Source organism: Rhinatrema bivittatum, chromosome 10, assembly GCF_901001135.1.
Source record: "Rhinatrema bivittatum chromosome 10, aRhiBiv1.1, whole genome shotgun sequence".
Classification (NCBI taxonomy): domain Eukaryota; kingdom Metazoa; phylum Chordata; class Amphibia; order Gymnophiona; family Rhinatrematidae; genus Rhinatrema; species Rhinatrema bivittatum.
The window spans coordinates 26528673-26543578 of NC_042624.1; the positions used below are offsets into that span (position 1 = coordinate 26528673).

A 14906-nucleotide genomic window follows, 5' to 3' on the forward strand; every position below is an offset into this window, starting at 1 on the left:
GCCCCGATTCCGTTTCATCCACCCTTTTTCCTATCTCCTGAACCTCTTTCTGAATTCCTGCAAACATGGCTCCGAGTTCCGCCCGATAACGAGCCATGTCACCCCTCAGCTCTTGAAACCAGGTTCTAAATTCTAGCCGGGTAGGCACCTCAAGATCACCAGTCTCTGCTGCAGCCTCCGGGGCCTCCGCGGTTTCGCGGGCCGGCGCCATCTTGTCCCCTTCCTCGTTAGCCAAGGCCGCGGCCGTGGCTGCCGACGTGAAAGAAAATCTGTTAAGGTCAGGTTTTTTCCGCGGAGTGGTCATCGCTGAGGTCTCCCGTCTCGGAATCGCTAAATTTTATAATGTTTATCCGGTTGGTTCCGCAATGGGGGAAGATTGCTGCCGGAGGAGGGGAGAGCACGGAACTCAGGCGGCCATCTCAGCGGGTGACGTCACCGCTCTCCGTCCGATTTCTAAAGGGAGTGAAATACGTTAAGCCTCCAGTTCACGCTCTGTGTCCCTCATGGAGCCTCAACTTAGTTCTTCAAATTCTAGGCGGCCCACCTTTTGAACCGCTACCCTCAAGGATCTTACGCTCATGACAGTCTTCCTGGTGGCTATTTGCTCTGCCCGCAGGATTTCAGAGCTTCAGGTGCTATCGTGCAGGGAGCCCTATCTCTGTCTCATAGGTTCAGGAGTTTCCTTGTGTGCGGTACCCTCTTTCCTGCCCAAGGTTGTTTCCCCGTTCCATATGAATCAGACGGTGGAACTCCCGTCTTTCTCAACTGAAGATTCCCGTGAGCTACGCAAGCTTGATGTTAAGCGCATCCTCATTCGCTATCTGGAGGCTACAAATGACTTTCGTTTGTTGGATCATCTTTTTGTACTTTGGAGTGGCCCAAAGAAGGGGGCCAAGGCTTCGAAACCCATCATTGCTCGCTGGCTGAAAGAGGCCATCGGCTCAGCATATATTGGTGCCGGTCGACAGCCTCCGGTGGGCATCAAGGCCTATTCCCTCCGAGCTCACGCGGCTTCCTGGGCAGAGAGTCAATCCGTTTTACCTCAGGAGATATGCCGAGCAGCCACCTGGAAGTCTTTTACATACCTTTGCTCGGCACGATCATTTGAATCTACAGCCACCAGTTTTCGGCTCCTTTGCCAATCGGATCATTCAAGCAGGGCTATCCGATGCCCACCCTAAGTAGGGAAGCTTTGGTACATCCCACTGTCTGGACTGATCCGGGTACGTACAGGGAAAAGAAAATTATTTCTTACCTGCTAATTTTCGTTCCTGTAGTACCACGGATCAGTCCAGACGCCCACCCTAAGGATTTATGGGATTGGGATTCTCTCTCTGCTCAAATTGTTTTCCGTATACCACATGTTTAGTGGCTGTTTCATGGTTCATTTTGCAAGTTTAGTTGCCTCTTAAAGTTTAGTACACATTGTGCAGTTCAAGTTGAAAGGGTTTTAAACCTTGATCCATCCATCTTGTCTCTTCGGGCTTTGGTAATACTGAAGGATGTCAGAGGGTGCACTAGCTTATATGGGAGCACCCTTCAGAGTTTTCTCTGACTCCATCTGCTGGAAGGTGGACATAACCCATTGTCTGGACTGATCCGTGGTACTACAGGAACGAAAATTTCTACAATGGCTGAGAACTCCCTCCACCTGGAAGCTAACTGTGCCTCCATGCTATGCCCAACCTACCCAAAGAGTTCAGTCACTGACCCCAGATATCTTGCCTGGAAGCAAGGTCTATCGGATTAGCCCATACAAATATAATGAATATTTGAGTATTCAAGAAAACTAGATTTGTTTGGGGGCTCTTAAGGACTGGATTTGGGAACCATTGCGTCAGAGAATTCACTTAAGTAAAATATTTGTCTCTTTCTAATTCTATTTTCATTCCGGTGGGGGTATTATTGTGGAAATGTTCATCCTGCATAGCCATTCTCAGTAATCTAAGTAAACTGAGGCTCTGCAGCATGGAAAGTATTTAAAATGCCATACGGGCATTGTAGTGATATTTGTAAGTATGAATATGATGCATACTGCTGAAGAGCGGAACTCAAAAAAAAAAAAAAAGATTAAGGATAAGATAGGCCATAATAAAAGGTAAATGTATTTTAATCTCAAATGTCAGAAGATATAGGGACTAAACCTGGGAAAGGAACATGACAGCAAGACTAAGGGCAAACGAGCAATGTGCTATTTTGAGGACTCAATTATTCTCCCTCCCCAGAAAACCCATACAGTTGTGCTTTTCTCTTCCCTCCTCCCATACACTCACTCCAGCCTCCCTCTCTCTCCCCTCCACCCCTGCCCTGACACACACATGCTCATGCCACAGTCTTTGTTCCTACATGTCCACACACCCTTTGAGATCATGGGCCCTGCACATTCAGATTTCTGATTGAAGCTGGCAAAGGATGAATAGATGCAGGTAAGAAGTGCTGTTACTCTCCTGGCAAAAGGGAGGGAGAAGGAGGATCTTCCTGCAAGGGGGCAAGGCTGCCGCAATATAGTGTGAGGTTTGCAGATGGCACACTGGGAAAAGCACTTTCTTGCCAATGCACAAAGTCCCCCAAATCCTGGGGCTTGGGGGACCCTGCTGTGCCAATCCTAGGGTCAGCTCTATTGAGCAGTGTCAATAGCAACAAGCACTGCTCATGCTTAAATCAGAAGCATGAAAGAAACATGCAGAATTCTAAGACCTGGAATAAATCTAGGGATTTGAACTGTTTGCTTAGAGTCTATAGAACAGCCCTTGCTTTTCCATGCTTTGCTATACACATTAACTGATTATACACCTAAACTAAAAGCTTGTAAACAAAGCAAAATAGTAAATGTTCTGACTACTAGAAGCAAGAATATGCTTGCAGCTTTTCTTGATGTATTTGGGTGGTGAGGTTTTGAATGGCATTGATTAAAGCTCACATCCTGGGGCCTTCATTCCACAGCTGACCATTTTTCCATAGTACATTTTGGGGCTTATGTTTTAAGCTTCCTTTACTAGGATACTTTCCATGCTGAGTGTTGTTTCTGGTTAGTATGGACACTCTGGCTGGGGAGAATTGTCTAACCTGCTTTAGGACACTTCTATTGCTTCTTTTTAATTACAGCCTGCTTCTGTTCAGCAGTTTCCGATCCCCATCTATGCTCCGCTTCAGAGTCAGCATCAAGCCCAGCTGAGTTTGGGAGCAGGCCCATCAGCATCCCAGGCCCAGGAGATGTTCCCTCCTTCCTTACAGCCTTACAGGTAAGCAGCTTATAACTGACAAGCAATAATATTCCACTATTCTTCCTTAAATGTACTTTTGGCCACTAACCACTCCCCCATACCACACACAGGTAGTGCATTGTGATTGCAAAATCAAGCTAATCTATTTCCCTCACCACCACCATCTCTAGCCCCCACAAAAGCCAGCCTGTTGCACAGCTACTCAATTTTGTTGGATATAGCAGAAAATATTTGCAGCAAATAGTGACAGCTAGTGCAGGAGGACAACTAGGGTGCAGTGTGCTTCATTTAAAGCAGGCGCACTGGAAAGCAGTGTGATGTGGGTTTAGCCTGGCAGTTTCCTCCTGCTCCTTTGAGTTTCCATTATTGATCAAAATCAGCCTCTGTTCTACTACAGCATCATGAGTTTTCATGAGCAGTGGCGGAGACTTAAGTTCCCTACAGGGTTTGTGAATGCAGCATCCCCAGCTGGCCTGGGAATCAAACCTGGGTTAGAAAGCAAGATTTAAACACATCTGGTCAGCCATGATTGAAGTCATTGCCACACTTATCTAATTCCTGGGAGGAAAAAATGGTTAGAAGTTTCTTAAAATGCATCCTGCTTATGTGTCTCACCACTACCAATCAAATGATACATTTTCTCCTAGGACAAGCAGGATGGTAGTTGTCACATGGGTGACATCGGATGGAGCCCGGCATGGAACTTTGATCTCAAAGATTCTAGAGCTTTCAGCATGCCCTGCTGAGCATGTGCAGCTGTAGTCATCACCCCACCCTCTAGGCAGAATCCCTCAGTCTTTTTTTTCCATGAAGCTGTGTGGTCGCGGAAACTGTGTGCTCACAGTATTCAGTTTTGCTCTCTTCCCACAGTTTGTGTAAGTGGTTTTTTTCTAGAGCTGCAGTGTTTTCTTCCCTTTTATCTTAAAGTAGTTTTGTTCTATTTTTCCTCCTCTTTCCAACTTTGACCGGCCGCATGGTGGGCTTCCCCCTCTGCAGCCTGGCAGAGTCTGTTACTTACAAAAACTGTTGGATTTTTTTTTAATCTATGTCCTCTCATTGCTCTGTCTGTTTTTTCTCTTTTTTCCACGGTGCAGTCCATTTGTGATCCGTATAGGCCGCTGAGCCTGGGGACTCACCTGAGTTTTACCCCAGCCGGAATTCCATGGTAGTTCACCGATCGAACGGCATGGTCAATGATTCTTAGATCATCCTCCCCACATCTCAAGGAACTAGTCTTCATGGGCAGGAGCACTAGATGATGCCTACCCTTCTGCTTGCCAGCCTTGGCAATGCAGTCTCCCTAGGAGAGAGGGTGAGCGAAGCCTGGGCTATCAGCTTGCTGCCACACCTCTGTGCCTTGCCCATGAACCTGTGCACGGCTGTGACCAGCACACCGTTCATCCAACACATTGATGTTGGGACCACTTCAGGAACCGGGCCCACTTTCAGGTACCATAGTCACCCTTGACGCCGTTGAGAACCAGGGTATCCCTCGTAGCCATCAAGGTGTGTGACCGTCCACGATGCCATAGTGGCCTTCTGTGCTGTCGGCACAAAGAAACTGGAGTCTTGCTGCACCGGCTTGGGCATCGAGGGGGCGGAGTACAGCGCAAGTCGATGCTGTAGTGCCTTCAGTGCCACGGTGCGGCACATCAATGACGTACCCTCGATGCCACGGTGCCTTCGATGCATTTGATGCCTCGGTGCTATTGCCACAGTGCCCTTGCACTTGATGCTATGATGACCACTGTACCATCAGTGCCGCTGGGCCCTCTATGCCCATGGTGCTCTCGCCCACGGGGCCCTCAATGCCATAAACAACCTCGATCCATCAAGGTGCGTGCATGGCCACACTCCTCAGGGCTGTCGAGGTTGAAACAATCTCCATGCTGTTGAGGTGCATAGCATTGATGCTGCGTCAGCCCTCAATACCATTGATGCTCGTACCCTTGATAATCACGGACTTACCCTTTCTCAGGGTTCCTGCTTGTATCAATGATTGAATAAAATGGCGGGCTTGGGCAAAAGCTAAAACGTTTAACTGGAGTACTGTCACAAGTGTATTAAATCTATTATACTGTCCTGCCTTAAGTGGCCTATGGTGAAGAACCCCGCAGATTTCCAGGTAAGATATAAGTTAGTTTGAAACCCAGCAGGAAGCAACACATTATGAAAAATCGAGAGAGAATAAAAATATTGTGAAGTTTCCACCAATTTAGTATCCAAACCTTTATCAAAGTATGGAGAGCAAGAGGCAGACATCTTAACGGCCTCCATGAAGAACAAGATTGCCAGGGTAAAGTGGTAAACAAATATAAAAAACGAGACAGGACATTCATCTGGACTTTGGCTATACAACCAAGCCAAGAGAAGTTCCCTCTTTTCCAGATCTTTCTCTAGCGCAGAGAGCAAAGGAGTATAATCAAGGTTAAAGAAATCAGAGATGTGCGTACCCAAGCATACTCCCAGATATTTAAGCGAGTTTTTAGCCCATCAAAAGGGAAATTGCTGCTGAATAGAAGACAACCTGGGCAGGTAAGGTAATATTTAGGAGCTCCAACTTGTCTGTTTACTTTAAAGCCAAACACTGAACTAAAGTGTTCCAACTCATCTTCTATACCAGCTAAGGACAAACTGGGGGCAGTCAGAGTGAAAAAAATATTGTCCGCAAAAAGTGAGAGTTTATAATGATGGTCACCCAGACACACCCCCTGAATCAGAGTTGTTTCACACGGAGAGAGAGTTGAAATTTCAGAGTCAGATTAGCCTTCTGCTAGAGTTTTCAGTGCCCAGGGTCTGGGACTATTTATAGGTCTGGGTTCTATGGCATCGACATTGGAATTAATGCATTGGGCATTTGCACATATGCGGCCTCTTTAGGGGGCTCTTCTCCCGCTGGAATCTGTTATTGGAAGTTACTGGGAAATCATTGCCCACTTTTGCTAGACATTAACGCTTTGATGTCAGGGCTCCAGCTTCCATGTGCTTTAGTGAGTGTTCTACGAGCAGAACTCTCCACATCCCACCCGAGTTAAGGGGAGCTTAGATACTTTCCAGGAGTCGAGATTGAGCTGGGTACATACAGGGAAAGGAAAATTGGTTCTTACCTACTCATTTTTATTCTTGTAGTACCACAAATCAGTCCAGAGACCTGCCCATTTACTGAGGAGGAGAGTCTGCTGCTCATACTGTTGCTTTGTATATAGTGCAGAGTTGGAAATTTTCAATACTGATCACTTATGTTAAATTTGGGAAACGAGTTTTCCATTGTCTTTATGGGCAACTTCACCTTCTTCCAGCTTAGTGGAGGGGAGTGAGTTTGCTTAGAAGCTTGCCTAGAATGTATATGGTTGTTACTGTCATCTTGACTTGGGTACAGGTCAATACTGAGGGACTGCAGGTGGCACACTGGGTTATGTACAGTATCTGTGAAACTTTCTGTAGTCTCCATCTGCTGGCAGAGAGGCAAAACCCAGAAGTCTGGACTGATCTGTGGTACTACAGGAACAAAAATTAATTAGCAGGTAAGAACCAATTTTCCTTTATAGCCTATGAGCACTCATTATGACTTTTGAGTCAGTTACAATGCCATTTTGAGTCTGCTCGGCTATGTTTTTATGAAGGTCTCTTTAATTTCCTCACGTCATCATTAGCATTCGATGATTAATTTTTTGATCTATTTGTTTAAAGGCAACCTGTAGCTAGGAATTTCCATGTGTGAGGGCTGCATATCCTGCTAGTCCTCTGAGAAAGCAAAGTTGCTTACCTATAGTAAGTGTTCTTAAGACCGGATATCAGTTCTCCCACCTCTTGAAGGAGTTGGTTTCTACTAAACTGTAGCTGTATACCAGACTAAGGAGGCTCTCCATGAAGGCCAGGATGCAGGACCATCCACCCATGTGCAGTAGAGCGCACTTTTTTTTTTTTTTTTTAACTCTAGTATAGGGGTGACTAACTCCAATCTTCGAGTCACAAAACCAGATTTTGTTTTCAGGATATCTATGCACTGCCTCTGATATATGCAAGTATATTTCATGCATATCATTATGGGCATCCTGAAAACCAGCCTGTGTGGCTCTTGAGGGCCAAGTTGGCCACCTTTGCTCTAGTAGCTTGGGAGTTGCTCCAACCAGGCCTCTGTCAGATGACATCACCCATGTGTAAAAACTTATGTGTATGTTTTAGGTTTGTAACTTTGCTTTATTAGTTGGAAAAAACTTGCATCCAGCCAAGTCTTTTTTTGGTTTCTAGCAAGACTTCTGCTGAAGTGAGTCAGCAAATGTATGGTGCTGTGCTGATTGTCATCAAAAGCCAATACTATGAGAGCATAGATCTTTCCATGCAAGTTGTGGTATAAAGTTGTGCTTGTTGGTCTGTACCATTTTTTTAAATTTATTTTTGAGAATTTGAATATGATGCTGACTAATGGAAGCAGGCATTGTTTGACCATTCTCTTTTGGAGCCACTTCAGTGGCTTCAGTGCAATACGTGGCTGGGAGGAGTAGTTCCTTTCTTATTTCTCTTTCATTACTCCCACAGTTTATTACTCTGACCCAGTATTGCATTACCTTCCTATTCTGAGAGCAGAAAGCTGTTGTCTGTCTTCTCAAGCTGCTCTTCTGTGAAGTACAAGAGCAATACCTTTTGCTTATCTCCAAAGGAGTTAGGCGTGCACCAGCAGAATTCCCAGCCTGAGGATTTGAGGCTTGAGCGCTGGATTCCTGCTGCATTGTGTAGTGCTGATTTTTTAATAGATGCCCAGTAGTGTTGTGTGTGTATATTTTGCTGTTTCAATATATTAAATGTTTTCTATGCAGATCGCAGCAAGCTTTCATGCAGAGCAGTCTGTCGCAGCCATCCCCCATGGTACTGTCTGGTACTGCCTTACACAACTTCCCAACAGTGCAGCACCAGGAGCTGGCCAAAGCACAATCCAGCCTTGCCTTCCAGCAGACCTCCAGCACTCAGACCATTCCCATCCTGTATGAGCATCAGCTTAGCCAGTCTAGCCTAGGAGGCTCCCAGCTGATAGATACACACCTTCTCCAGGTAAGAGATCTGAATGAGCATTCTTGGTATCGTAATGTTTTTGTGTGACCTATGAGATAGTGTTGATACTTTAATATATTTCCTCCAAGAAAAGGAAGCATGGAAATTATCAGACCCATAATTGCTCCCAATATATTTTTATAAAAATAGTTACCCTATGTTCATTGTATCCATGTAAATATCACTGGACTAAAAGGGGGTGGTATTGCTCTGTTCTAGATTGTAAGACAATATTGATGAATTATGATTCAGGGGTCAGTCACAATATAATGGACACTTGTCCATAGCTAATGTGCAGATTTTCAGTCATAGGATTAAAGTGTAGCTCAACTACAAATGTAAACTGGTATTAGATTTCTTTTTAACACATTGGTTCTGTCATGCATTGTTGCAGAAAGGGTTATATAAAGTATAGAAATGTGAATCCATTTTCCAACATCTAAAAATGTATTCATAGGCAAGACAGAGCCTGGGCCAGCCTTCAAACCTTTACTCGGGACAAGTTCAGCAGCCAGGGCAAACTAACTTCTACAATACAGCGCAGTCTCCCTCAGCACTTCAGCAGGTAAGCAAAGCCTTGTAAGTTTCTCTAGTCAACAGGCTTGCCAGCATGTCTTGCTTGTCCTTCCTGCAACCCGCATGTTACACATATACCTATTTTGGTAATATAAGGTTTTCCATGGACAAGCCAAGAGAATACAACCACACAATTAGATGACATCATCTGATAGCACTGAGTCGGGTACTGTCTCTCCTAGCTCAGGATTTCTAAATTTTTCCTGAGCATGTGCCATTGCCTTCACATCGTTGCGCAAGCTACTCTGTGTACAGAATAGTCACTGAGACTTCTCATGTTGCTGTGGGGGTTTTTTTGTTTTTATTATTAGTTTTCTTCTTTAATTTCTTTATTTCCTAGTTTCTATAGTTTTAGATTAGTTAGATAAAAAAAATGGTAGATATACAATTAAAATGTCTCAAAAAAGATATATCCTCTGGAAAAGGTTAAAAAAAATAAATAAAAAGTTTAACTTCAAATGCTGTTTTAAAACCATGGCCAGTCGAGATCAAAATAAACTATGCTTAACTTGTTTAGGACCAGACCATGATACTAACCTCGTGCCCACTGTTATAGAGGTCTCAAAGTTAGTTACTGAAATCCAAAAACTCATCAAAAAAGAAACGAAAAAGATTATCTCCAGAGAGATCTTATAAGCACTATAAGTCCTATAGCTCAAACAGTAAGGGTGGTGCCGCTTTTCAAAATGCACCAAAAAACATCTGATACAGAATTAATAGCGTAAAAATCAAACCACCCAAGAGATAGCAACAGCTCAGTGTTAGTACCAGTGTATGCTGCAGAAAGTGACTCCCTCTTGCCAAAGTACAGCATAATGTCTATGCCAACTCACGGTACCATAAATATAGCACTGACAAACCACTCCAAAAGCATGTCGCTGATATACCATGCCAAAACCACTGCACAGAAACCTTCATCATCAAAACACAGCACTGACTAGAAAGTATCTGCATTCGGGGCCTGAAGACATTTCCTCAGTGTCAAAGTACGGTGCTGATGGAAAAACAACTAAAGATTGATTTCTCCCACAAAAATCGTAGTGTCTTATCACCTCAGCTAGTTTACTCTTCATAGAGTCATACATTATCAGAAAGACACAGATTAATTGGCAGAATTTTGGGTTCACCACTGCATTTAGTACCAATTGAAAAATTGAGGGAAGAGAAAAATGAATTTACAATTTCTGCCAGATCCAAATAGTGATTCTTCAGTAAATTATTGGCTGACTTTCTAAAGAATTATATGTCTGATGCTCATATAAAACCTAAGATCTATGAACCATCCTCCAGAAGGTGAAGTATCCTCAGACCCAGAGGGATAGGTTTAATACTGAGACAGCAAAGAAATTTGATAATTTGAGGCAAAAATTCACATAATCTAGTCCTATTTATTCGGATGTGCCATTATCAACACTTCCAGAGGACTCAACATACCCGGAGTACCTTAAAGTGTCAGAACTAAACAAATTAATTCTATTGGGAGAAGACCTAAGAGCTAAACAATATGAGGGCATTTACCAATTTATTCATCTTCCTTAACAATAGAGGACAATACCTATGTATGATGCCTTACTGGAAGTGCAAGTAAAAAGGTGTAAAACCCCTAATTCCATATCAGCTGTGTCCAAAGCTGTTGACAAGAAGTTCAGATTTCCAGGTCAGTCAAAAAGTCAGACGAAACATGATTCAGTAATTGAAGAAACTGTGCTAAAAGAGCTAAGAGAAGTACAACATGCTTGTCTACTCTGCAAGGAAGAGATGCAAAGCCCTTAAATGTTATAGGCAATTCAATTTTCCAGTCAGCCATTCTGATATTGAGAATTGCTGAACACTAAATGCAGATGGCCCAGTATATGTACAACACCATTCAAAATCTAGAAGACTTGTCATCAGCTCACTTCAGTTCAGCAATAAATCAAATAGATATGGATGCCAAATATTGCTCAAAGCATATGATGAGATCCACATATGTTTTTGAGATTGCTTCTAGCTCTTTGACTACAGTTATTTCAACAAGATTAGCTTGGTTTAAAACTTCAGTCCTCAGATGATCCTGAGAACCTCGCAGATATACCTTAAACAGGTGAAAACGTGTTTGAAGATAAAGTGAAGAAAGCAGTGGAACACTCAAAAGATCAAAATTCTGTTATTCAGTCTTTATCAGTGCATCAGCAGTATCATTCCTCCCAGAGATGCTACAAACAATACATTTATCAACAGAAATCATACTATAGCACTCGATGTTATAATCCTTATTACCATAGCTATAAGCAATGTCCAATTATGATTGAACAGCAAGAGTTAAGAAAAAGAAATAGAGATCATAGCAGATGTAGCTGCAGCAGCCTGCAATACCATCCCTTTTGGGATTTTGATAACTGTATCATAACACAAACCCATGCCCAAACATTCCAGTTATTGGAAGATTCCAAATATTATTGGAAATGATGTAAACAGCTTACTTCGGACAAAAAGGTTCTCAGTATTATATCAAAAGGATACATCCTAAATTTCCAAAGCCAACCACCAGCTTCTCCTCCAGTTTACCATCAAAATCATTTGAATCATATTGTTCTTCAGAGGTAATTAGAATATCTGCTAAACATCAGAGTAATAGAACCTTTTCCCCCACATCAGAGAGAGGAAGGGTTTCTATTCCAAATACTTTCTAATTCCAAAGAAAACAGGAAACATCTGTCCAATATTAGGCCTCTGAGATCTAAATCTTTATCTAAAGATGGAGAAATTCAAGATGAATTCTTAAGTACCATTTTTCCCCTTCTGCAGAAAAAGGGACTGGTTAACGTCCATAGACATAAAGGACACTTATACACACACATCTAAACATCCAGACCTTAAGAAATTTCTTAGGTTCACTTTGCAAGATCACTTTCAATACAAGATATTGCCACATGTCCATATGGAAACTCTGTGATCAGTCATTTTGTCCATATAGCATGGCAAAATTCTAACTTCACTAGACCTATCGGAGAGGGTGGTGGATGCCTGGAATGCCCTTCCGGAGGAAGTGGTGAAGACCAAAACTGTGAAGGACTTCAAAGGGGCATGGGATAAACACTGTGGATCCATAAAGTCTAGAGGATGTGAATGAACTGGCAGTGGAATCCATGTTGATAAGGCTTCTCAGTTTGAGGGCAGTAAATCTGATATCTACACCCCAGGAAAATACAACGGGGTTAGTCCATCTATTTCATTGTTCCCAAGAAGGGAAGGTTCATTCCGACCCATCCTGGGCCTGAAGCGTCAGTCGTCATCTGCGGATAATTCACTTCCGTACAACCGGGAGGAAGAGAGGGCTTGAGGCTGCTCTTGTCAATGTTCATGACCCAACCGAGCTCCTGAAGCAGGGACCTGACCCTGCTGGTAGTCACCTGAAGGCTGTCTTCCAACGACTTTGCCCGGATCAGCCAGTCGTCTAAATAAGGATGCACCAGGATCCCTTCTTTCCTCAGTGCCGCCGCTACGACCACCATAATTTTGAAAAATGTTCTGGGAGCAGTTGCTAGGCCAAAGGGCAATGCCCAAAACTGATAATGGCGGCCCAATACCGCAAAGTGTAGGAAACGCTGGTGGTCTTGACAGATATGAAGGTAGGTCTCCGAGAGGTCCAGGGAGGTTTTGGGCATTGCCCTGTGGCCTAGCAACTGCTCCCAGAACATTTTTCAAAATTATGGCGGTCTTAGCGGCGGCACTGAAGGGAAAGAAGGACTTCCCAAGGATCTGGGGACCTTCCCCCCTCCGTGATTCAGCGGTGCGAAGAGGAGGGGCCTGGGTCAGGACTCAGTAGTCCGGAGGGGCCGTCACGGGACGCCTGAATTTGTCATTGTCCTGTAAGAGGCTTTCCTGGTCCGGGAAGCAGGAAAGCAGAGGTTTAAGGACAGTCCTTCGGACTCCGCCAAAGGGCCTCTGGAGTCCCTGACAGGTTCCATGGGCCCGCGTGAGCGGCCTTGGATATCCCATTCGGCACGCGTGGATTCAGATCCAAGGGACTTGGAGGATTCGGATGGATGCAGATCCTGGCGAAGCGCAGCCCCAGGATCCAGAGGGACGATCAGATCTCGATCAAGGGGTCTGAGGCGGAGAGCAATTATCCTAGGGTGGTCCCCCTTTTCAAAAGGGAGGAATTGTGACCTCTTATCCCCCAGGTGTTGGAGGAATTGGGGTCAAGCTCTTCATAGCAAGGGTGTCAGTCCAGTTCTGGACGGCTTGCAAGGCGGGGGGGCCTTGCAAGCCATTCCCAGGGAATGGGAAAGGCACTGGGGGGAGTGCCTTTCCCATTCCAGATAAGATCCAGAAGCTGATTAGCTGGGAGTGGGACTCCCTGGACTCTGGCTTGAAGGTAGAGAGAACGATGTCAAAGCTTTATCCTTTGCTGCAGGAACATTTGGATCGCATCAGGACGCCAAAGGTGGACGCCACCGTGTCGACAGTCACAAAGAAGACCACCATCCCAGTAGCTGCTGCAGCCGCTCTGAAAGATGTTCAGGACCACAAGTTGGATATTCAGCTTAAGCGGATTTTTTAGGTGTCCGCGCTAGGTCTCCATGCTGCAGTCTGTGCCACTCTGATGCTGCGTGCCTGTTTATGCTGGATCCAGAAGCCACAGGAGCAGGCTTTCTCGGGAAAGATGTCACCTGGCCAAGCTGCCGGTCTTGAGACAGGGGTCGCGTATGTGGCGGATGCCTTGTATGATCTCATGCGCATCACGGCGCGGCGTATGGTTTCCGTGATGGCGGCAGGACAACTATTTGTCATCTAAGTCTGTTTTGTAACCTTCCTTTCAAAGGCAAGCTTCTGTTCGGGGAGGACCTCGACCAGCTTACGAAGTCCTTGGGAGAAACCAAAGGCAACAGGCTACCGGAAGATAAGAAAACGCCAAAGAAACCCTTTTCGTCCCGGTTTCGTGAGCCGAGGAGGTTTCACTCCGGGAGGGGCCCTGGGACCTCAGTGATGAGGCAGCCCTTTCGGGGTTTGGGAAAGCCTTCTAAGACAAGCCTGCTCAGGGAGCGGGCAGAAAGAAATCTTGCCAATGAAGTCAGGCCGGTCCACTCCTCGCAGTCAGCAATTGAAGGCAGGGTGTTTCGCTTTTACGAGGAGTGGACCAAGATCACCTCCGATCGGTGGGTTCTGGAGGTTGTCAGGGAAGGTTAAGCCTTAGTTTTCTCATCCACCCAGACAGGTCATTCTGGAGTCGCGCTGTCTTTCCCAAAGCAAACGTGTGGCCAGAGAGGAGAAGCTACAAAGATTGATAAGCCTAGAGGCTAGAGTCCCGGTTCCACTGTCCAAGCAAGGGCAGGGAAGGTACTCCATTTATTTTGTGATTCCAAAGAAGGGCACCTTTCGCCCCATTTTGGACTTACAAAAGGTGAATCGGAGTTTAATGGAGCTGTGCTTCCGTGTGGAGACCTTGCGTACCGTGATTTTGGTGGTCTGAAACGGAGAGATTTTGGCGTCCCTGGATCTCACAGAGGCCTACCTATACATCCCCATTCTGCAGGACCACCAGATGTTTCTTCATTTCAAGGTGTTGGATCAGCATTTTCAGTTTCTGGCCCTTCCCTTCGGGCTAGCCACAGTTCCTTGAACCTTCACGAAGGTGATGGTGGTCGCGGCAAACCTGAGAAGGGAAGGAGTGTTGGTGCACCCCTATCTGGATGACTGGCTCATCCGGGCGAAGACACAGGAGGAGTGTTCGCATTCAGTCCTCTGAGTGCGGTCTCTGCTGGAGTCGCTGGGCTGGGTCATCAATTTGGCAAAGAGTCATCTGGTGCCTTCTCAGTCCCTGGAGTACTTGGGGGCCCGGTTTGATACTCGGCTGGGCAAAGTATTTCTCTCAGCCAACAGGGTGGCCAAGTTCCAGGCTCAGATAACTCACCTGCTCCGCCTCCCTGTCCCGAAGGTCTGGGATTATTTGCAGGTTCTGGGCTCAGTGGTTTTGACATTGGAACTGGTTCCTTGGGCATTCGCTCATATGCACCTGCTGCAGAAGGTGTTATTGTCCCAATGGAGCCCCCTGTCAGAACAGTACTTTCTTCC

The 14906-nt window shown here is 45.3% G+C and overlaps 1 protein-coding gene across 8 annotated transcripts in view; it reads left to right on the forward strand.

The window, feature by feature from the left end:
* The window catches only part of PRRC2C (proline rich coiled-coil 2C), a 419385-nt gene that overhangs the window by 353527 nt on the left and 50952 nt on the right, over nucleotides 1-14906 (forward strand). For 6 of the 8 annotated variants that reach the window (XM_029618671.1, XM_029618666.1, XM_029618673.1 and 3 more), the window contains 3 exons: nucleotides 3106-3242; nucleotides 8042-8273; nucleotides 8731-8838. In XM_029618671.1, the coding sequence (XP_029474531.1) occupies nucleotides 3106-3242; nucleotides 8042-8273; nucleotides 8731-8838 (477 nt within the window). The remainder of the gene's footprint in view (nucleotides 1-3105; nucleotides 3243-8041; nucleotides 8274-8730; nucleotides 8839-14906) is intronic. The other 2 variants (XM_029618669.1, XM_029618670.1) reach the window with 2 other exon arrangements.